At 39.4% G+C, this 25450-nt stretch overlaps 1 protein-coding gene across 3 annotated transcripts in view; it reads right to left on the reverse strand.

Annotated features, from left to right (window-relative positions):
* sec24d (SEC24 homolog D, COPII coat complex component) overlaps positions 1-25450 on the reverse strand; it is a 210362-nt gene that overhangs the window by 142169 nt on the left and 42743 nt on the right. For all 3 annotated transcript variants that reach the window (XM_072589129.1, XM_072589119.1, XM_072589137.1), the window contains 2 exons: positions 15889-16000; positions 11987-12114 (listed from right to left, as the gene is read on the reverse strand). In XM_072589129.1, the coding sequence (XP_072445230.1) occupies positions 11987-12114; positions 15889-16000 (240 nt within the window). The remainder of the gene's footprint in view (positions 1-11986; positions 12115-15888; positions 16001-25450) is intronic.

A 25450-nucleotide genomic window follows, 5' to 3' on the forward strand; every position in this document is an offset into this window, starting at 1 on the left:
CGGTAGTCTCAACTCTGATCTGCAGTCCTCACTTCCTCCTAACTTGACCAAATGTAATATGAAATTATATCAACCAAAAAGTGCCAGGTTTGATTCATGATATATGATGGTCTCAAAAAAAGACAGAATTTCAGCCAGGCAACTGAGGTAGACAACTGACCTTGGAGTGCTATATTGGAGTGGGAGGAGGAAATCAGCCCGAGTCCTCACTCCTGTTCATTATTCTGTAACCCTTGCTGCCATTGTCCACAGCCTGCAATTACCCACTGTCTAGCAGTATCAGAGAAAAATATTTAAGGTTCATATTAACAAAAAAAAGTGTTACCAGATAACAGTCTTTGCTCATGGACCTGTACCCAAGAAAGAATCAGTGACTTTGGGAGAGACAGGGAGAGAAAGGGAAAACAAAAGACATGCTTTATAATTATTTACTTCAATAACATATTGGTTTCCAAGGCAAGGAAATACCTTTAAGTAAATATTTGCATCTGGAAAATACAAGCATTTCATTTAAACATAATCACTTTCATATAAGGAATATATTAGGCACTCATAGGAGGTAAAAATACACTTGCATGCAAGATTATACATCACCTAACTTCTGAAATTGTTAACAGTTCAAACTTTTCAAATGGATAATAATCCTCTATAAATACCAACAACAGGCATGGAGATATAAATAAAATCCACTGTTTACATCTCCATAGCAATTCAGTTTAACTGTGACACATGGCTGCCCAAATATAATTAAGAAAGACACCCAGTTGTCAGCTTTGACAGACAGTAATACTTATCACAATGTTGTTTTTAAAACAACTCAAATAAAGACAAGATCTTAAATGTTTTCAAGCAACAGCTCTAAAAGATTATTCAATTTCACAAGAGTTAAAGGACATTTCAGTCCTTGTTGGCCTTGTAGGGTGATGTTTAGTTTTATCTGCTGTCTCAAATTTAGAACACGACAATAACACAGAAAATCTATAGCAAAGTCTGTCTCATCAATTAGCAGCATCACGACAAACAGAACATACAGATTCTCATAATTTATTATCAATTCTGAAGATTATTTTAATGGCTCCATGAGCTGGTTTGTTGATCACTGAAGAAATCACATTCTCACTTTTCTCCAGTTAAATTCTAAAATACAGTTCATGAGGAGTTATGCAAGTTAGTTAGAATAAAAAAAATTGAGGAGGGAAAAAAACAGTTCACACATCAACAACATTGAGTGTCCATGACTTGAGGCTTGGTTGAATCTATTACAGACTAGATGCGAGTGCTCGTCAAATTGGAGCCTTAGCAGGTCATTTAGCACCCTCAAGAATGGCTACAGATTAATGGCTACTTGAATTCCTGTGTTATCTTAAATTGCACCTTTCATGTTTTAGAAGGTTGTCCATGCACTCACAAATGCATTTAAAAAATAATCTACAGTGTTCTAATAATTACAATTGTGGTCTATTTGTCCTTCACAAAACTAAGATTGGAGATTGTAGTGAAAAAAACTACAAACCTAAGCATCAAAGGCAAAACTTTACATTGTATTATTTTACTGAGTTATTTGATATTAAGAGAACAATTGAAACCCACGACAAAATGTAATTGCAGTGCCAGGGCTAAAAGTTTACCTTCATTTCCTCGTTAAAAAATTAACAGATCTTTGTGCCTGAGCAAAAAATGCTTTGATTTTATTGATTACCGTAAGCACGGAACTCCCACATGATGCACATTAAACCAACTGCATGTTAAGCCAAGTCTCTTCTTGTTTTGCAAACAATATCAAAAAACCATTAATTGCTATGCAGATCACATGTGCACATTTTCACATCTTTTTCTTCAACTTCTATTTCATCTTCTAAAGTAGCATATATTTATTTTAATGAACACACACTCAATTATATCTGCAAGTGTATGTTAATAGTAAAAAACAAAGGACATTCTAATTTTTCTTGAGGTTGGTTTAATATAGTTACTAACATAATCAGTTGCACATAGGAAATATGCTAGGAGTGAGACTTAAAATTTCAATGCAAGTAAAATGAAAGGTATAAGACAATTAAACGGGAATGTCATATTAGAGCAACATGATTTCTGAAGACCGTTTGAAAGGCTCAAGATGCATTTCAATCCATTAGTAAACCTTTGCACTACTAAAAAGACCAGACGAAGCCTTGTGAAACAAGGAAGAGACTGTAGAGTCCACTGATTAATGGCTGTTGCCAGCACTAATCCCTGAGAGACACCAATGTTTATATCACTTTATTCTGAAAATCATCTATTTACCATTCAACTATGTCCTTTAACCAATGTCATATCCATTCTACCACATCTCCTTTAATACTATATGCTTTAATTTTATAAGCAGGCCTTTTGCGTGCTATCCTAAACATCTTTTGAAAATTCACAAGCACAATATCTGTCACTTTATTGAATTGAACTGAGTGATTTACTGAATTAACTGATGTACTGTCACTTGCAGTGAAAAGCTTCAACTGTCGCCGAAATACAGTGCCATTTTGAACTGTTTAAGAATAAGATGATTAAATAAAAGATAAAGCTGAATCTATCTTCATTTGCACGTCTCCAACAGTGAAACCTATATTGACATCGTTCGCTCCAACTCCATGCCACCTCGTACATTAAGTATTAACTCCAATTTCCTCACAGAACTCTACTCAATTTTTTGAAATATTTATATCCTTATTACAAATCTGTGCTGGCCATGTTCAGTTTAAGTCTTTATCATGTTGCTTAAATTAAAACTACTTTGTTACTAATTTGTTCTTGTTGCTACAAGAAGCAAAAATAAATGAAAATAAACAAGATAACCATCTGACAGATTCATTCAGGGAAATTTCCTACACTATTCTTTTATATTAAGGTATGTTTTGTTCTCCTAAATTACTTATTTGAGGTGCTCAGTTGCTTTGTTGTGGTTATTAGGGATTTGTTTATTTTTGGTTGTTTTGTTTGCTTAAGCTAAATGTGAAACAAATATGTAAATTAAATTCTTACTATACTGTATAATTTATGATTTCTAGAGCTTAAAATTTGCTACAAACACATTTTGACTTTCAAATTAAGCATTGCCAAATAAGAGTTAATCTTAGAACTGCACAGCATATTGAATACATTTCTTTTGAATAGTGTTCCAAAAAATTGGAAAAGAAATTCTCCAAATATGCTTGTTCAAATATATTTGAAATCAAAATATAATATTTAAATCGGGAAAAGGCTGAAGTATACATTGCTAAAACATCTATGTCACAAGCATAAACATTATATCCCTTGAATGCATGCTCATTAATGTAATCTTAATTTGCTCAAAACAATTCCATGAAAATAATAAGGTCTAATAAATTTAAATTATTTAATTTAATCTTATAGCAATGTACCTTTATGACAATACCAATCATAGTTTCACAATTTGCAAAACAAACTTTAATAAGTTCATTTGGATAAACCTTTATGTTTGCATTTATGGTTATTGTTAACAGTGATCCCAAAATGAAGAACTGGAGTGGGGAATGAATGTTTAAGATGTCATCCTTCACTTCATAAGTTTCATAGCTGGTTCTTTTCAACTTTTAGTAATCTGCCAAGGACTTTACTTCCCCAAATTGGGGGAAAAACATGAAATAAGTTGATGGCAATTTGTTGATTCAGGCATTTGCAATTTCTAAATGCATCACTGCATTACTGGAAGTAACCTAATTCCCACAAAAATGATGCACTTGGGTCAAATTTTCCCGCAAGCTCTCCAACCCACACTGTCAACATTTGCAACACGCCCAAAGTTCGCCCAACTGTCAATATTCTCCAACCCTACTAATAATATCAATCCTTTCCAACCCATGACCACCGTCTCCCCCTCCTCCCCCCACTCCACAAAACCCTCTGCAATTTTCTCACCTCTCCAATCTCTTCAGTTCCTCCCATCAATTTCTTATCTGCTGGAATGCCCCAATGTTCTTCCTGATCCCAAATCACACTCTTCTCAGAACTACTGAAATCTTTTCCCTAAAACTCTCCCTCTTGAGCTGCGCTGTGGCACTGAAGACAGACTTGTCAGCCTCTCAATCTGGCTGTACACATCTGGGCAGCCAGGTCCTAGTATTAAATTAAACAGGCCCTGACGCAAACACATGTTCTCAGGTCTCACGGCTGCACAACTGACTACGAGAAAGTGAGGACAGCAGATGCTGGAGACCAATATCAAAAGGTGTGGCGCTGGAAAAGCACAACAAGTCAGGCTGCATCCAAGGAGCAGGCGAGTCCGAGTTTCAGGCATAAGCTCTTCATCAGGAATGTGGAAGGGCACCCCTCCCAAGAGGGCTGAGAGATAAATGGGAGGGGGGGTTGGTGCTGAGGGAAGGTAGCTAGGAATGTGATAGGTAGATAAAGGTTGGGGGGTGGGGTGATGGTGATAGATCTGAATGGAGGGGGGAGCAGATAGGTGGGAAATAAAATGGACGGGTAGGGTCATTCAAGAGGGTGGTTCCGAGGTGGAGGGTTGAATCTGGGATAAGGTGGGGAGAAGGGAGATGAGGAAACTGGTGAAATTGACATTGATTCTGTGTGGTTGGAGGGTTCCAAGGCCCTCAACTTCAACTTCCTATCGCATTCCCAGCCACCTTCCCCCAGCCCCACCCCTTCCCATTTATCTCTTAGCCCCCTTTTTCCCCCCCTCCACCCCCCACAATCCTGATGAAGAGCTTATGCTCAAAACATCGACCCTCTCCTGCATTCGGATGCTGCCTGACTGGCTGTGCTTTTCTAGCGCCACTATTTGACTGCAAAACTGCTATGTCTATCAGAAGCAAATGTGGAAGAAAACTGTCCGTTGATAGAAACTTGAGTAGTTTCATTCAGGCCAAGGATTGTACACTGGGTGGTGACAGTGAGTCTGCTGGGAGGTGAGGAGATAGTAAAGGGACAGAGAAGTGGGATTGCAAGAGAAGGTCTAACTATGAATGGAAAGGGAAAACAAGGTTGGATTCGGGAAGTGAAGGGAAAATGTGACTCTTTCATTCCCAGGAGACAGAGCTTCCCTGAAGGCTGGTAGTCAGGATGACAGAGTGACCTATGAACCCTCTATGATGAGAGTGAGTGGGTGTGAGAGAGTAAGGGTACATGAGCGTGTGAGTGAGCGAGTATATCTGGGCATCAGTTTGGATACATCAGGGTGCGTTGTGCTCATTCTTTCTTCTCTCTCCAATTTGAATCTGAGCCCTTCACATTGTCCCTCATGCTGCCTGCCAGCTCTGATGGTTTTCACCTCTTTTGGAGTCTCCTCTTTCCTGTGCAGTTACAGTTACAGTCTGTGACCAACAGCTGCAGGCACTCGTCCTGGTCATCCTGTTCCTTATTTAAAGTCCAATCTAAGGCAACATTGGTCACACAGAACCTGATGAGATAAAGCAAACCTCCAAGGCATATAAAATAACGTCTTAGCAAAACTACAACAAACTTTTTCCCAAATGAAGCCCAGAAAACAGCTGTGATATATTTTGGCATGTCTCCCAGAAACAGCTTCAGCCCCCTCAAATCCTGCAATGTGCTGGCTCCTAGTCTCACTGGAAGTTTCAGGCAGCCCACGAAACCCACGGACCCATCATTAAACTCAGAAATGTCTGTTTTGATACTGTTCTAATTCAGTGATTAAAGCTGACTGAGGAGACAGCCAAGAGACAAAACAAGCCAATAAGTTGTGCTCCTTGTGAGTAAATGCAGCAGAGCCTCCTGTGCCAGAGGGGAGCTCCTGAGCTCGACTAGGTAATTCTTAACAGTTTTGACCATCAAAGCACAACTTATCATCTCTCAATGGAAGGTTTTATCAATTATCCTAATAGAGAATCTCTCTTCCAAGTTGGATATACATGTATTACTTTATACAATAGAGTACAGAGGTTAAAGTTAGCTTCACAATGCTCTGTCAATTCCATCAATTTTAATCTCTCCCAAATCCACACTAAACCTCAGCTCCAATTACCTAAATGGTACGAGAAGCTCTAAGATCTCGGAATATGGACAGACAAATTACTAAATATAGATTCCTTGGCCATCAAAAAAGGCAAAATTAAACACTGGGGCTCATTTCTAGAAGAATAGAATTGAAATATAGGAAAATTATGTTGAATATGTAGTATTATGAACAGTTCTACCTAAATAATAAAAGAAAATGGTATGAAGACATAAGATCAGCAAAAAATAGTTACAACCATGATACTAGAGCAATGAAGTTATAATAATCAGGAAAGATTTAACAGGCCAGGGTTTTTTTCATAAAATAAAGACTGAGGAGTGACCTGATTATTGGGGCTGAATGTTAATGGTCCTGACTGGGTTGATGGGTATTATACTAGCTGTGTGGACTTGTGAGCCATGAATTGGAGATGGTGAGAGTTCCAAATGGTTTTGGCTCAGAGTCATGTAGCATGGAAACAGAGCCTTTGGTCCAAACTGTCCCTGCCGACCACGTTTGCAAAACTAAATTCGTCCCACTTGCCTGCATTTGACAAATATCCCTCTAAACCTTTCCTATTCATGTAACTTTAAATCTTTTAACTGTACCTTCATCTACCACTTCCTCTGGCAGTTCATTGCACATACAAACCACCCTGTGAGAGAAAAAGTTGCTTCTCATGTCCCTTTTACATCTTTCTCCTCTCACCTTACAAATGCGCTCCCTAATTTTTAACTAACCCACTTAGGGAAAGGACTTTTGCTATTCACACTATCTACGCCCCTCATGTTTTTATAACCCTCTAAAACCTCAATCTCCTATGCTCCAGTGAAAAAAGTCCCAGCCTATCCACATAAATCAAACCTTCCATTCCTGGTGACATCCTGGTAATTTTTTTGAGTCCTCTTCAATTTAATAATATCCTTCCTATAACTGGGCAACCAGAGAACTGTACAAAGTACCCTAAAAGTGGCTTCACCAATGTCCTGCGCAACCTCAACATGATGTTCCAACTCCTATATTCAATGCTTTGAGCAATGAAGGCAAATGAGCTCAATGGCCCTTAACCACCCAGTCTGAGATGCAAATTTCAAAGAACTGTATACCTGAACCTCTAGGTCTCTCTGTTCAACTACCAAGGGGCCTACCATTAATTGTATAAGGCCTGCCCTTGTTTGTTTTACCAAAATACATTGCATTTATCCAAATGAAACTCCATCTGACGTGCCTCAGCTCATTGGCACAATTGATCAAGATCCCTTTGCAATCTTCTTCACTGTCAACTATATCAGCATTTGGTGAACTTATTGACAATGCATCCTAAATTCTCATCGAATTATTTATATAAATGACAAACAGAAATGGACCCAGCTCCCATCCCTGTGGAACACTGCTAGTCACAGGCCTCCAGTCCAAAAACAACCCTCCAACAAAACCCTTTGTCTCCTACTGTCAAGCCAATTTTCTATCGAACTGGATCCCAACAGATCTAACTTTAGTATTTCATCTACCATGTGGAACCTTGTTAAAGGCTTTACTAAGCTCCATGCAAACAATGTCTACACTCTGCCCTCAATCTTTTTCATTATGTCTTCAAACATCTTAATTGTTTGAGAGAGAGTCAACTTCCCACGCAAATCCCTCACAGTGGTTAGCACTGCTGCCTCACAGCGCCAGAGACCCGGGTTCAATTCCCGCCTCAGGCGACTGACTGTGTGTAGTTTGCACATTCTCCCCGGGTCTGCGTGGGTTTCCTCCGGGTGCTCCGGTTTCCTCCCACAGTCCAAAAATGTGCAGGTTAAGTGAATTGGCCATGCTAAATTGCCCATGGTAGTAGGTGAAGAGAAATGGGTCTGGATGGGTTGTGCTTCGGCGGGTCGGTGTGGACTTGTTAGGCCGAAGGGCCTGTTTCCACACTCTAAGTAATCTAATCTAATAAACTAACCACCAATGTCAGACTCACAGGTCTCGCTCCCATGCTTCTCCTTACAGCATTTCTTAAATTAACACACATTATCCAGGCTCCAGCACCTCACCAGTGTTGGTAGATCATACAAACATCTTTGCTAGGGGCCCCGCAATTTCTTCCCCAACTTCCCACAATGTCCTAGGATACACTTGATCAGGTCCTGGAGATTTATTCACCTTTTTTCTTCAGGACCTCCAGCACTTCCTGTTCTGTAATATGGACTGCTTTCCAAGTCATGAGTATTTATTTCCCCAAGTTCTCTAGCCTCCAAATCTTTCTGACAAAATATTCCCTCCCATCTCATGTGATTCCAAACATAGAAGACCTCACTGATCTTTAAGGGGCCCTACTCTCTCACTAGCTGCTTTATTGCTCTTAATGTACTTGTAGAATCTCTGATTTATCCTTAACCTTATATCCCAAGGCTGTCTCATATCCCTTTGATCCTCTTGATTTCCCTCTAAGAATGCCCCTTATAATTTTGAAGAGATTCACTTGGTTCCAGTTGTCTATATTAAATTTTTTAAAAAAAGATTTCCGACAGTGTGGAAACAGGGACTTCGGCCCAACAAGTCCACACTGACCCTCCAAAGAGTAAGCCACCCAGATCCATTTCCCTCTGACTAATTCATCTAACACTATGGGTAATTTCACGTGGCCAATTCACCTAACCTGCACATCTTTGGACTGTGGGAGGAAACTGGAGCACCCAGAGGAAACCCACGCAGACACAGAGAGAATGTGCAAACCCCACGCAGACAGTCACCCGAGTCTGGAACTGAACCTGGGACCCTGGTGCTGTGAGGCAGCAGTGCTAACCACTGTGCCACCATGCCACCCCTATATATAGGACTCCTTCTTATTCTTGATTAAAGGCTCAATACCTTTATTCATTCATTGTTCCCTACTCTTACCAGCCTCACCCTTCACTCTAACAGGAACATAATGCCTCTGAACTCTTAGTATTCACTTTTGAGAGTCTCCCACTTGCCAGTCAACCTTTTACCTGTGAATGGACTACTCTAATCAACTCTTGAAAGTTCCTGTATCATACCATGAAAATTTTCCTACCTCCAATTGAGAACTTTAAACTTTTATACAAGGCCTTATCCTTTTCTATAACTATTTTAAAACTAATTCTAGCTCTTAACTAAATGCTGCAGCATGAGGTGGATCTCTGTTTATTAAGGTAAATTATGAAAGTGCTATACTTAGAAGATGTAACTACCCAGAAAACAAAGTGTTTGTCAGATTATTGATCTTGCCAACTGGCAAGCTGTCAAGTAAACATAAATAGTGTACAATGTAGAAAAGTCTTCAGATGAATTAAAAAGGATAAAAGGTAACATGCATTTCATACTCTTGAAACTGAGCATATAACAATGAATAATACTGAATCGTCTTCAAATTTCTTTTTATGTGTTGAGTCTAGACATCTGTTGAGATAGCAGTTCTAAAGTCTGTTTATTTTCTTGAGTAGTTTTGTGGGGTCTTTGGTCTTCAGCCACTTAACCATTTTATAAGTGCTTAACTCTGTTTACACAACTGCATTGAAGGGTGTGTTCCATTTGGGTGTTTTATGGGTTATTCAATGGCCTCCAACTGCTAGCATTTGGCAGTTGAGTGACATTCATAAAGTGCATAATGGGTGAGGTGGGGGGAATAAGGTTGTAGGGAGATGAAGTTAGAATGAAAATGAGGGGCTGAGGGTGAAGACGACAAGGGATGGTAACAAACGAGAGTGAAGATTAGAGGGTTTAGAGGGTGAGGGTGGGAGGACGAAGGTGTATGATAATTGGGCAAAGCAGTCAGAAAATTCAGTTCTAAAAAGAGAGATTCAGATTGCTTCTGATGTACAGGGCTGAGACTTTTTACCTTAAAAACACTAACCAGGTTCTAACTTGCTCACTCGGGACTCAATCCACAACTTCCATCACAGGCCTGCCACTTCGGCTCACTTACTTCATGGAGCCCAGGAAAATTGCTGGTTTACAGTCGATAGGAATGGTTCTGAAGCAGTCTTCAGAAACAACTAAGTCTGATCCTAGATTTTGGTGAGAGGGAGAAGGATAGGTGGATCATAGCCCTGCAGACTTTGGAGACAATAAAGAAGAATGTCTAAAGGGATAGTGAATTTGGAGGGCTTGGTGGTGCAAATCAGCCTGTTCAAAGATGTTATTACACAGCTCTGGAGCATGTGAAACTTGAATACAAGACTTCTGGCTAACAGGTAGGGACATTACCACTAGATTACAAGAGCTGCTTGGTGGAAGTGCCTCCACTTCTGCTGCTAAGGCATTCTCCCTGAATCTGTGAAGTTGTTCTTCAAGCTGCCAGTTTCCCAAAGCTTGGAACATTTGATTAGCCACAGTAAAACTTGAAAAACAGCTTAACTCAGAGGCTATGCCTCTAAGATATTTAAATTATGGGTTGGCTGTTTGCTCCTTGTGCCGTCTCCATTCAGCTTCGAAGTGGGAGAGTTGGAGGGCTCAGGTATTAGATTGCTTAAGGTTTACCACCTGCCTCAACCCTGACTCACCCATTTCTGGGTGTTAAAATTCACCCATAACATCTATACTTCTGGAGAGAAGCAGATAAGATCTTGGATTACACTCTTCTGTTTCGATTTTTTAAGTGTATCCAGATGTGATCTATTTTGTATAGCTCAATATACAGTTTCAAGCACTTTTTCTTAAAACCAAGTCTTACACCAGCTCTCAACTCGCAATCCTGACCACAGTGGTAGAAGAAGAAACTGTATCAGAATTATTTCTTCAAATTGGGGGAGGATAATTTGAGACACAGGTTTGTTAATGGGCTAATATTTTTTTCTCCTGTTTCTCATTTGTATGAGTTAAATATAAATAATAGAAATAATATAAAATATAAATAAAGTAATATTAAAAACTCACTTTAAGTGTGAATGGGTAAATTGGTTACTCACAACCATGTCAATTATCAATCCTTCAAAAGCTGCTTCAAGTTATAATGTTACACAACAGTGTCACTCTTTGACCCAGAAGCAATCCAGTAAAAAAAATCTCTAATTTTCCAATCATTTATTTAAAATGACAAACATCTATGGAATCTAAAAGTGGTTTTAAGAATATTTGAAAGGGCTGTTCATGGACCTGGCGACACTTAGAAACAGTGTCCACAGGAAGAAAATCACACGAATGCCACGTGGCCACTCAAAATAGAGGGCCAAGAAAAAGAATAGCTGTATTCAAGAAGGGAACAAAGGAAGCACATCTACAAGGAGCTGTGTATGTGAAACAGGTGTTGAACAGAACAGGATACTGAAGACAACGTTAAGGTAGAGATTGAGAACTGAACAACGTACTGCTTAATTTTGCTAGAGCTGAGATGACCATTTAACTTAGTTTAAGGGATCAACAAAGGAGTCTTTGGGGAATCTGTGCTTTTACAACTGTTGTGAATCTAGTAAAGAAGGTTCTGTAGGACTGTGGTATATGCGTAAATGTGATTCAAGGGCAAAATTGGTAGATTGGATAGATGTGTGATCTTTTATAAGAGGCCCAGTTTGAACCATACATGATGTAACATATTTGTGGGCATTGATGTGGTTGAGTAAAGAAATTACGATATTGTATTGACTAGTTAAATTGCAATTTACCTTCCTATTTGAAGCATCGTTTGCCTGTTAATTCATGTTTAATTTATATTGGTGCTGATTCATATTAATGTCAAAACTACAAAAAAGTGTAATCTTTTTCAGAATTTCCTCATTTGGGATTCATTTGATGACTTCTTTTATTTTGGTTTACAGTTTTCTTATGAAGCAAGTACTAATCAGCTACTTAGGCTTTCATGATTCCTTTGGCTACACTTATCTGGCTATTCCACTAACCTTGACAGTTGCCAAACTATCGTTTTACATGCTAGAGCTAACAAACTATGATGAATTTCAATTTAAATAATTAGAAGAATTTACTGCAGAAATCTATATCAGTGTGATTAGCTCAAAGTGGTCTGACCTGTCCTCTTTGAAACTGAGCCTTAACATGACATTCACCCAGTTATTATCTTACCTCATTTGATGGTAATGATGCAAAAGGTTTGATGACAGCTGCCAACGGAATCTGAGATTGTTTGGCTATGTCTCCTGTACTGGGGAAGCAGTAAGTTGTGCAGCGTATAAAACGAGGGCTTGCATTTCCTTTAAAACATAAATGAGACAAAAAAAATGAATACTGATTACGTTCCTCGGCAGAGGCTTAACTTGCTTACAATTTCTTCACTTGTTCATAAAACTTACAAGAAAAGTAAAGGTTTCCAATTGCCAATATATTTTATAGCAAAGTACAGGATATCACACAATCCTGTAAATGGCCAGATGACATCCTAATTCAGTTTTACAGTGGGACAAGGGGTTACCTTTCCTCTGTAAGTTCTTGGAAGAGGATAATGAGGAACCTTGTCATTTCTAACCATTTCAGTAAAACAAAGCAGCAAATAATTTCACCTGAATTGAGTCATCAGCAAAAACACTATCTTAATATCAAGAGAGGCACGACAACAGAGTTGAAGCAACAAGATTTGACAGATCTTCATTGTTCTTGTTACCCCTAACTGCTATTGCAGGAACTGCAGTGGAAAGGTGGTACACTATGTTGGAGTGGGCGTTTCTATCTGATCACAATTGAGGAGTGAGCTTTATCAAGTCTGACAAAAATAAAACTGTTATGCTACTGGCTGATATTTTTTGTTCGCTATTTGTGATACCAGGGAAACTAACAGAGGTATGATTTAGGACAACACAAAATGGTACTTTATGTTGATTTGCATATCTAAATTAGAGTCTAAGAGTCACAGAGATGTACAGCACAGAAACAGACCAATCAGTCCAACCCGTCCATGTCGACCAGATATCCCAACTCAATCTAGTCCTACCTGCCAGCACCTGGCCCATATCCCTCCAAACCCTTCCTATTCATACACCCATCCAGATGCCTTTTAAATGTTGCAATTGTACCAGCCTCCACTACTTCCTCTGGCAGCTCATTCCATACACGTTCCACCCTTTGTGTGAAAAGTTGGCCCGGAGGTCTCTTTTATATCATTCCCTCTCATCCTAAACCTATGCCCTCTAGTTCTGGACTCCCCCACCCCAGGGAAAAGATTTTGTCTATTTATCCTATCCATGCCCCTCATGATTTTATAAATCTCTACAAGGTTACCCCTCAACCTCCAATGCTCCAGAAAAACAGCTCTAGCCTATTCAGCCTCTACCTATAGCTCAAATCCTCCAACCTTGGCAACATCCTTCTTTTCTGAACCCTTTCAAGTTTCACATCATCTTTCCAATAGGAAGGAGCCAGAATTGCATGCAATATTCCAACAGTAGCCTAACCAATGTCCTGTACAGCTGCAACATGACCTCCCAACTCCTGTACTCAATACTCTGACCAATAAAGGAAAGTACACCAAACGCCTTCTTCACTATCCCATCTACCTGCGACTCCACTTTCAAGGAGCTATGAACCAGTACTCTGAGGTCTCTTTATTCAGCAAACTCCCTAGGACCTTACCATTAAGGTGTATAAATCCTGCTAAGATTTGCTTTCCCAAAATGCAGCACTTCACATTTATCTAAATTAAACTCCATCTGCCATTTCTCAGCCCATTGGCCCAAAATTCTTGGACTTTCTGTATCCAGAATGGACTGCCTTTTGCGGGTGTCTGTCTCAGTTTACACAGGCAGGACACAATACTTGCGCTGCTGAATCACTTTACTCAGATATGGGCAGCCGGTGTTACCTGTTGGCAGCCATCTTTAAAGTGATGGTTACAGACAGTGAGTGCTTATGATACCAAATAAGGGCAGTCAGCATTTCTCAAAAATGAAGTATATCTTGCGACCAAACAACAGGAAAATACTTTTTGGAAGGACACTAGTCAACTGTAGGATGTGTGTGAATTTAAAGCAGCACAGGGATTGGCGCAGGATGAAATGAACAATCTGCTGCAGCAGCCGCTGATCAGTGTGATGTGTGGCCAGAAGTTTCAAACCAGCTAACAGAATGGAATCCCATTTGGTTGATAAAGATGGTCATAGGGAGCGTGCAAGTCAATCTGTGCGCAATCTGTAGCTCTTTGCATTTTCAGAAATTCCGCAATGCATCGAAGCTTATTGCTCTCTTGTCCTGCTTTACACTATCCATAAAGACGTAGATACAGTACACATGTTGCTAGTTTAAAGACTCTTAACAATCTCCTGGATATACTGGAGAACTGTGGTGTTTGCTTATGTTACCTGCGACATCTGAAAAAGCCCGCAGTATAAGTAAAAAAAGCTCCAAAGAACCGCAGATGCTGGAAATCAGAAACAAAAACAGGGAATTGCTGGAAAAACTCAGCAGGCCTGGCAGCACCTATGAAATGAAAGCAGTTTCGGAGTCAGTGACCCTTCTTCAGAATCAACCTAATCCAGTATTTGGTTTCCAGCATCTACAGTTATTGTTTTTACCTTAGCCAGGTCAAGGTTGGTATGAAGCTGGGATGTGGGGACAGAAGTGAATGATAGGCGGAAATAGAGCCCAGAGATAGAAAAACAGTTGGGCAGACAAAGGAATGGGTAAAGGTCAGCTTGGGAGAATGAATAGCTGCTAAAGAGGACGATTAGTGGCTGACAATGAGTTGAATGTGGTAGCAACCAGTTTGATGACAAGGCCTGCGATGTAGGTGCTCAGACCCTAAAATTATTGAACTCGACATTGAGTTCTGAAGGCTGTAGAGCCCCCAAGTGGAAAATGAGATGCTGTCCTTCTAACTTCCCCTGAGCTTCACTGTAACATTGCTGCAAGCCAGAGACAGAGATGTTGGCCAGGGAACACAGCAGTGTGTTGAAGTGACAAGCGGCAGGAAGCTTGGGATCTTTTTATGGATAGAATGCAGTTGTTCTGCAAAGCAATCCAAAGTCTGTGCTTCCAATCTCCAGTGTAGAGCAGAACACATTGTGAGCTCTGAATACAATACACTAAATTGAGTGAAGTGCAGGGGCCTTGGGTAGTGTGGAGGAAGGAAGTGAACAGGAAGGTGTTCCACATTCTATGGTTGCAGGCAAAGGTGCTGTGGGGCTGAGGAGAGGTATTGAGAATGGAGGAGAAGTGGACCAAGCTGTCGTGGAGGAACTGTCCCTGTGGAAGGCTGTTTCTAGTGGACTTCCACAGTTACCCTGACTATACACCTCACACTCTGCTTTCTGTTCTATTCTCCCAGTTTCTCCAACTCCATTGTCTGTTCTGACGATGCCAACTTCTATAAGAGGGCAACCAGAATGTACACCTTCTTCCTCAGCCAAGAATTCCCCACCACTGTGCTTGACAGGGCCCTCAGCCATGCCTGACCCATCTCCTGCACTGTGGTGCTCACCTCCTCTTTTCCCTCCCACAACAGTGACAGGGCTCCCCTGTCCTCACTTTCTACCCCACCAATCTCCACCTCCAAGAGATGAATGGCTCCATGTTTGCTTCCCCTTGACACATTCCCTTCCAAACCCGTGTAAGCATAAAGACTTTTTCTAGCATACTTGGACTTAATGGCTTTTTAGCTACATACAGAATGAGATCCAAGCCTTCTTGGCTAACTGAATACTCCTTCGAAATGTAATTCCTGTTTAAGAGAGTTTTAAACATTCACGAGTTCAAATTTATAAAAATGCTCAAGTTCCTTTGGAATCCAGAATATATTACAACTCAAGCCACTTGCACTGCACTATATAACAAAATATATTCACTTAATGGAAGATAAGGTCAAATACGCTCTTATCAGATTATACTTGGCTGTAAAATGGCAGGAAATCACTCAAGTATATGGTGGTGGGTTAGTTATCAAGTGTATCAAGAATTAAGAATGGTAGTCACATAGCACTGTGATTCATGTCCCATAATGATTTCATATCATTTTCAAACAATATTAACAAACATGTTACCTTGATCCTGTACCATACAGTTGGTGGTAACAAGAGGAGGAACTTGGCCCTTGGTATTTGTTATGAACAGCTGGCCTGACCTTCGAACTTTATCTTCTTCTATAACCTGGATCTAAAAAGAAATATATATACACTGTTACATATTTTCAAATAAAGGTCCAATGCTTCCATTATTTATAAAGCATATTTAATTTATACACGGTATTTATAAAGTTGCAAGATCATGTTTTAATGTTCTTTTAAGGTCAAAATGTGATAGTTTAGTTACAACTAAATTCTCTAGAGATAGCCTTATATTAAAGGTGAAAGATAAATACATTGTTACATATGTAAACACCAATAAGAGATTGTTATCAATGATGTAAACGATCAACTTCTTCTGATTGCTGAACTAGGCATCACTGCTCTTCTGTAAAAGAATTTGTTTCCAAAGCTAGATTAAAAGTCCTGAGGGTGAATTTGCTCAGAGCTTCTCACATTTTTAATTTCATTGGATGGAAAGCAGAAGCTCCCGCTTTTGGGTGTAAATCAGGTTTCTACCAGTTTTTTCAACATTGTAAAAGAAAGAGACCAAGAAATTGCTGGAAAAGCTCAGCAGGTCTGGCAACATCTCTGGAGAGAAATCAGAGTTAAGGTTTTGGATCCAGTGACCCTTTCTCAGAACAGATCCTTCCTGAAAGAAAGAGAGCTCAGATACAAAGAGAGGTCAGACAGTGGAATGAGTAAGGTATGAAAAGGCATGGTAAGACAAAAGATTGAGAGAAACTAACAGAGGGACATACATTAGAAAATCTAAGGGAGAGAGATATCGAAGAGGTAAGGACAAACAGAAGGAGGGAGGAAAAGGAGAGAAAATGATACATACAGCAAAATAATCAGGCAGGGAAAAATAGGTTAAACAATTCAAAGGAATGATAAGAAAGCAAAAGATTAAATTTGTGTAATTGCAGCAACAAAACAAAACAAAACACAAGAGAATTATGTACAAAACGAGATTTGGTATAGAAAATGAGAAAAGAAAATGTCAAATTGTTGAAAGAGAAACAGAAATCAGTGAAGAAATATTTGACAAAGATAAACCAGGGTGTCAGAAGGATGTGGTGTGAATGAATTTCCCTTGAGCTACTGCCAAACTGCTGCTGTAATGTTGAAGAAACTGGTAGAAACCTGATTTACACCCAAAAGCGGGAGCTTCTGCTTTCCATCCAATGAAATTAAAAAGGTGGAATGTGAGAAGCTCTGAGGAAATTCACCCTCAGGACTTTTAATCTAGTTTTGGAAACAAATTCTGTGACACAATCTGTTTTTAATTAGGGCCAGCAGAGATTGCAAGTAAGTCAAAAACTATTTTCATTGCATTGTATTCTGATTATCTTGGGTTGTTAAGAACAAGTTCTTCCATTCCACCCTCTCCCTCTGCTCACCTGATCATGGACAGATCGAAAGGGAACCCCAAAGAGATGTGTCAGTAGGGTTTTTACCAACCTTTTTACCAGCTATCAGAATACATCTGAAAGAAATGCACAAACTAAAAGACCATAAAATGCAGGAGTAGAAATAGGCTATTCAGCCCATTGATTCTGTTCTGCCAATGTTTACATGCTGAATTCAATAACCTTCATCTCCATTTTCCTTATATCTCCACTTATCCCACAACCCTTAGTTTCCTTAATGATTAAAATCTGCCTGTCTCAGCCTTGAACGTACACACCCATCATGAACAGCTTCTGCAGTAAAGAATTCCACAGATGACCACTCTCTATTGCAAAGATTTTCTGCTCATGTGTGTTAAATGGGCGACTCCTTACTCTGAGACTGGGTTCTGTATTCCTAGACACATTCACAAGGAGAAAGACCTTTCCGTATTTAACCTGTTTAATCAGCGTATCTTTCCTTTGAGAATGAGACCAAAACTGTTCACAGTATTGACCAATGTCTTGTATGGTTTTGGCAAGACCTTTGTACACTTATATGCTCCATTCCCTTCGAAATAAAGGCCAACATTCCATCGCCTTCCCTATTATTTGCTGCTTGGGTGCTAGTTTTTTTGTGATTCTTGCAGTATGACTCCAAATCTCTATGTTACAGCTTTCAGTAGTCCTCTGCCATTTCCTGACTCTCCATTATTATTTGTCCATCTTCCTTCTCTAAAGAGCCCAGGTCCAAAGGTGCCTCTTTTTTTAAACATATTTAAAGGAGCTCTTTCAGTTTATTTTTATGCTATTTACCACTTTGCTCTCAAAGTTTATTTTCTCACCTGATTACCTTTTTGGTTGTCCTTGTTAGCTTTTAAAACACTCCCAATTCCCTGATTTATCACTAATCTTAGCCACATTGAAGGTTTTCCTTGCAATCTGGTAGTATCCTTAATACCTTCATTAATTATTGCTGGTTTATCCACTTCCTACAGCTCTTCTTCCTCACTGGCATACAATCCTTGTCATGAGTCATGCACTTGTTTTAACATGTTTGTCTTTGTTCAACCTTCAATCTTTTCAGCTAAACTACTTTTCTAGTCCAATCCAGCCAACCCTGCCCTCATTCTCGTAATTATCCTTATTTAAATTTAGCACAGTTGATTTGGACTTAAGTTTCTCACTCTTAAATTGAACGTTAAATTCTGCAATGTTATGGTCATGTTCCCTAGGGGATCTTATATTACATAGAACATAGAACATAGAAGAATACAGCGCAGTACAGGCCCTTCGGCCCTCAATGTTGCACCGATCAAAGCCCACCTAACCTACACTAACCCACTATCCTCCATATACCTATCCAATGCCCGCTTAAATACCCATAAAGAGGGAGAGTCCACTACTGCTACTGGCAGGGCATTCCATGAACTTACGACTCGCTGAGTGAAGAACCTACCCCTAACATCAGTCCTATATCTACCCCCCCTTAATTTAAAGCTATGCCCCCTTGTAATAGCTGACTCCATACGTGGAAAAAGGTTCTCACTGTCAACCCTATCTAACCCCCTAATCATCTTGTACTGTATTATTCTGTGATAATTTGTTAAACCTGCCTCTACACATTACCATATCCAAAACAGCCCGATTCCTGGTTTGAACCAAAACATATTATTTGAGGAAATTATCTCGAATGCACTGCAAGAATGCTTCCTTAAGGCAACCTCTGCCAACTTGATTTTCCCCAATCTATATGAAGGTCAAAGTCACCCATGATAAATGTGCTGTCTTTTATTACATTACCTTATTATCTCCTGATATATTTGCTGTTGCATACCAACTACTGTTAGTGGACCTAAAATATAACCCTAAATCTTCTCCTTGTTATTACTTACTTTCATCCATTGTAATTCTATGTCACCTGATCCAAACTAATTTCTTAATAATCATAAAATCGGCCTCTTAGAGGTTTTGTGGACACTGGGCAATATGGGGAAAAAAAAAATCACAATCACAGTTGTGGCAGTAACAGGAGACATTTCCCAATCAGCAAATTTCATCAAAATATTTATGAACTAATACTAAATATAAACACTACTTTAGGCAAGCACTGGCTCACTGAATAAACCTATTATATATTCATACCTGTATTTTGTACATTAGGAAATGAACTACTTTAACAAAGACAGAAAAGATGTGCAATTATCATACAGATCTTTCAAGAATCATCCTTTAAGAGCAAAATTCATTTATTTTAATTTTAAAGTGTAATGTGTTTACATACATTATTCCAAAAATTATTACAGCTATACAAATCTATTAAACTGCAATAAAATGGGCAGATTCAGCAACATTGCACTCCTGGGAGGTCCCCTTCGGGCAGATTTGTGGTCATGGATAGGCAGGTAACAACCCACTGTGACCTGTAATGTGCCTTGGAGCACAATCACAAAGAATTTACACTCAGTCCCTTTCCTAAATTATTGACAATTCCCAATGTCTCTGAAATAATATTCTGAATTGACTGAAGATGAAACTTGCATTTATCTTTAAACATACACCAATCTTTGGAAACATTTTCACAACTGTAACAAATTAGAAGTTGGATTATTGCATTAACCTTCACCCGCATGATGTATGGTATCAAGTAACTCAGCATGTGAAGCTCGTAAAATACTGTCTGCTATAGTTTATTTATGCATGAACGTTAATAATGGAGGGACAATTCCATATTAGTACCTTTGGCCAATAGAGAAAAATCTTTATGAATCTTCTTACCATATTGGGATAAATCAAGTGGAGCACAAACAGTTAAAAACATTATAGCAGCCTAAATTGGTGAGGTGTTGTTTGACAGAATCCAGAAACTCTATACTGAAATGCTTTACCAGTTAAGCATATGAACAGGAATTGGCTGTACTTCAGAAAAAAAATCTTAACATTTTGCAATGTTCTACTTCCTTATTTTAAGACTATCAAACAGGCAGATTAAATTTTGCAAAATGTGAATAATCTTATGCCTGCTCCAGCTGCCTTGAGCTTTTTGATAGTCACTGAATGCATCATTGAGTGTTCATTGTTAACGAAACTTACCTTAAACAATAACTTTTTTGTAACAACCAGAGCGACAAAGTTCAAACCTGCATCTGCCAAATGCTTATAACTTTAAATAATCACTGTTCTGAGAGTAAATTTTTGAACAAAACAATTGATAAACACAGTTTTCAAATGATCCACTACCATACACTACAACTGGTAGAACATTCGTGTCTGGAATGTCTGCTCAGCTTTCTCCAATCTCTTAAATTAAGTTTCACAAATGATCAACATAAACTCGAGGAATGAGTGTAAACAACTGTTTTTACAGCTTTTTTTTGATGTTTCAGTTAAAGTTATGGAAGAGAGCAGGAAAACCTCTCAGAAATTCTACCCATCTGTATCTATTCTCTGCACTTACTTTTGATGATTATCTGAAATGAGAGCGTTTCATAATGGATGAGTGATTCATAATGTCTAAATCCTTGGCTATCCATCTGTTCCACTTGTCTGTATTAGTCAATGACACGTACCATTCAGGGTAAAATAGGAAGCAATCCTCTCTGCTCTGATACCCCAATCTTGTCATTTCTTGTGACCTTTGAACATCAATGAATCTCAATCAGGAAATAATGTGGATGTGCTGTTGTTAGACTGGGGTGGACAAAGTTAAAACTCACATGACACCAGGTTATAGTCCAACAGGTTTATTTGGAAATACAAGCTTTTGGGAGCATTGCTCCTTCATCAAGGGGCTACATGTATGCCCTATGATCCTACTCTACTAGCTATTTGACGAAGGAACAGTGCTCCGAAAGCTTGTACTTCCAAATAAACCTGTTGGATTATAACCTGGTGTTGAGTGATATTTAACTCTATCAAGTTTTTAACCTTTTTGTTGTCTAATAAAAATCACCTAGAAATAACAGCAAGTAGTAATGGAAAAAGTAGAACATAAAGAGCAGAAAGTGGAAGACTAAAAGCAACAGAAAGAATAACATTTTTAGTAGAAAGAGTAAAACAAGTAACACAGATTAGAAGCAGTAACAAGTAGACACGGGTAACAAAATAAATGTAACATATTTGTATTTTGAATAGACTTCCAATAAGGTATTTGAGTAGATTTATGATTAAGGTCAGAACATGTGCAGACAGGATCAAGTATAAAAATGGATGGTAAGCTGGCTACAAAACAGAAAGTAGAGGCTAGGAGTAACCATTTGTACTGGTAAAAGGTGAAGTAATGTTCTGCAAGGATCAGACTATAGAAACCACTGTCAACCAACATGAACATAAATGACAAAAGCAAAACACTGCAGATGCTGAAGATCTGCAGTAATATTAAAAAGTGCTGGAGAAACTCAGCAGCTCTGGCTGCTTCTGTGGGGAAAGAAACAAAGTTAACATTGCATGCCCAATGACTCACTTCAGCATACAGTGTTACTGAATAGGTTTCACTGGTCTTTTATCCCTGGTTTCAATAACTCAGTTCCTAAAGAACTATTAATTGTCCCCTGTACATGCCACACAACTTTCTCAGAATATACACCCACCTCCCACCCCCCAACCTCAAATGAGGGCAAATATTGAACTCCACTTCATGAATATCATGCAGCGCATTTAATGGGAGACTAATTTGCACTGTCAGTCTACCATTTAGGTTGAAAGAGAAAAAAGATACTAAAAGAAAAACTCTACAAAGCAACAGCTATTTTTTGGTGAACAATTAACATGCAGATATACTCATTAGATTAGATTCGATTCCATTCAGTGTGGAAACAGGCCCTTTGGATCAACAAGTCCACACTGCCCCTCCAAAGAGCAACCCACCCAGAATCATTCCCCTACATTTACCCCGACTAATGCACCTAACACTACGGGCAATTTAACATAGCCAATTCACCTAACCTGCACATCTTTGGACTGTGGGAGGAAACCCACACAGACACGGGGAGAATGTGCAAACTCCACACAGACAGTTGCCTGAGGCAGGAATTGAACCCGGGTCCCTGGTGCTATTAGCAGCAGTGCTGACTACTGTGCCACCATGCCATCCAGATGGTTACACTGAAACAAAATGTCATTAGCTGATAGTAGATTCAAAATTTAAATGAAACTTGCGGAAATGTCCATGAGAGTTAATACCAGACTGCAGGACATCAGAACAGCAGCAACACTGGTCTGGTTGAATGTGATAAAAAAAAATTAGGAAAAGAAAAACTCAAGAAGAGAAGCAACTGAACACTTTAGAGGAAACAGTATTCTGGAACAAGGGAGCAAATCTGATTTCCAGTAAGGGTAAAATCAGGGAGAGATGTAAAGAAAGCTGTGAAATTTATCAGCTGTTTTATGTGATGACACAAAACCAAGCTATAGAAATACAGACAAAACAGGCTAAGACTGGGAGAAACTAAACTGAGGAAGACATTATTACTTTAACCATCAGCAATTTTGCATTAGGATAACTTAGGTTCTAGGCTGAAAACAAACAGCATGAAGGAAGTAAGAAAATTTGAGATGCAGAGTAAATTGTGCACAGATGACAGAATGACTTAAATATTCTGTGATGCATCAAAAACACAGCAGGTGTAAACTCCTGCTCACCTAAGTAATTCTGCTGCCATCTAATGGCATTATTCACATTCAAGTGAAAATCTACTGTAGTTTACAAACAATCAAGCATTTCAAGTTTTAAAGAAGTAGATACACTAAGAGCATAATGATTGAAAAACTGTTGGCCATTATTGGGGATCTCAGGTGATCAATGTCCTTTGATTCTCAAAGGTTTCTGCATTGTAAATATTGTCAGAGACAAAGTTAAGGGTGCAAGACTATTTAGAACCCAAGAAGGAAGCCTCAGAGCAGGATGGTTCATGCTGTCAGGAGTGCAGTTATAAAAGCAAGCAGTGCCACATCAACCCCTTGTAAATTGCAATAACATTTCGAAAACATTTTGACTTTATCAGACTGTTTCTGATAAGCAAAGGCATAAAAAGCTGCACACATCCTGAAGTAATTTTGGATGTGTGCAGTACACTCTATATCATCCATATCCACAATATAGAAACAATGAAGTTAATGAAATAATAAATGATTACAACATGATTTACAAGCATAATATCAGGAGAAGGGAAATCCCTCATGTGTTAAAAAATGGGCTGAAAATGTGTTGCTGGAAAAGCGCAGCAGGTCAGGCAGCATCCAAGGAACAGGAGAATCGACGTTTCGGGCATGAGCCCTTCTTCAGGAATGAGGAAAGTGTGTCCAGCAGGCTAAGATAAAAGGTAGGGAGGAGGGACTTGGGGGAGGGGCGTTGGAAATGCGATAGGTGGAGGGAGGTCAAGGTGAGGGTGATAGGCCGGAGTGGGGTGGGGGTGGAGAGGTCAGGAAGAAGATTGCAGGTTAGGAAGGCGGTGCTGAGTTCGAGGAATTTGACTGAGACAAGGTGGGGGGAGGGGAAATGAGGAAACTGGAGAAATCTGAGTTCATCCCTTGTGGTTGGAGGGTTCCCAAGTGGAAGATGTTAAAAAATGGGGATAAGTTAAAGAAATGGCAGTAGGTATGTCAGGCTAAGCAGAACATCCCAACAGAAGTAGCAGCTCAAGGGATTTTTGCAGCAATAAGACATCAGCGAGAGTTTCTAAATGTTAATGGTTCCTTCCAAAATGGTAGTATTGACCACTTTTATAATATTAATATCATCATCCTTGTAAGGATAATTACAACTGTTTTGAGCCAATTGCTAATTCTCTTCTGTTTCTTCTCTTCTTCTTAAACTCATCCTTTTCAACTCCTATACAGTCACCTTTTACAAATGTGACCACCTCATGGATTTCTTTGCCTCTGCCAGTCTTCACGTCTCTCAGCCCACCAAGCCAATTTTCTTGAAGACTCCGCTGTCCTAAACCTGAATTTGTAACTTTATTTTCTAGGGTATCTCCCCTTCCAGCCTCTCTGAATTCATTTTGTCCATGTAATACACCTTTACCTCTCTTAACCCTATTCACACTGAACTACACAGACCACTCAACTTTCCTTCCTGCTTCCCACACTAACTAAGATTGTTAATGATTCTCTATCCTCAGGAAGTGTCCCAGTTCCCTTCATATCTGTATAATCAATCATTCTTTTAAAAAAAAAATCAACCCTCAAATCTTCCAACCGGGCAATCTCCAACATTCCTTTGCTGGGCGAAATCCTTTGAACTGTCTTGTCACTTCTTAAATCTGTGCCATCTTCTCCCAAACACCATGTTCAAATTCCTGCAATCAGGTTTCCTTTGTGGTCACAATACAGAAGTGGCTCTTAGCAAAGTTGCAAATGACAGCCTAAGTGAATGCAAGAAAAGTAAACATTCCCATCTTATCATTCACATCTGTCTACATCTTTTGGGGAATCAGCTGATTCCACTACCCTCATCCAATGCCATTATCCAGCTGGGTAGCCTCATTCCATTCTTTCTTATCGAATCATAGGCAGAGAATTCCAAAAAATGGTTTATCTTTGCATTCTCAGAGTTATATACTGATGGGTCCAAAAATGAATTGTGGACTCTCTTCACTTCCTGATCCATACAGAGCTCCTCAGCAGCAGCATTCAAAAATACAATGTCAGTTTCAACCTGTGGGCTGAGGGTACATGGTTGTTCTTCACCACCATCACTCTCAACACTTTCAAGGCTATTATATTATTAGATTGCTTATCTGACGTCCAGACCTCAAGAAAAGATTGGGTTTCCATATAGGATGTGACTCATAGAATTACCTGGATGACCTTCTGTCACTGTCCTATCCACTTTTGACATGTCCCCAATTTTAAAGGAATGTTTGGATAATACTACCAAAGGGCCGTTTCTTCCACCTGGTCTCAGTTGAGGCCTGTAGGAGGTTCAGTGACATGAGGCAAAGATGACACTGGACAGAATTTGTGCATTCCCCCTATCTCAAGGTCTGTCCCTCCCTGCAAGTGGTCCCCCCTCCCATTACGACCTCCATCCTCCTCACCCCCACTTGCCCAATTTTGTTTCCTCCTTACTCTGAGACTCCACCAAAGGTGCACATGATCCTGGACTCTAGCACATACACTCTGGTGCCAACTTGTCATCCTCACCACTA

The sequence above is a fragment of the Chiloscyllium punctatum genome, chromosome 1 (assembly GCF_047496795.1).
Source record: "Chiloscyllium punctatum isolate Juve2018m chromosome 1, sChiPun1.3, whole genome shotgun sequence".
In the NCBI taxonomy this organism is placed as follows: Eukaryota; Metazoa; Chordata; class Chondrichthyes; order Orectolobiformes; family Hemiscylliidae; genus Chiloscyllium; species Chiloscyllium punctatum.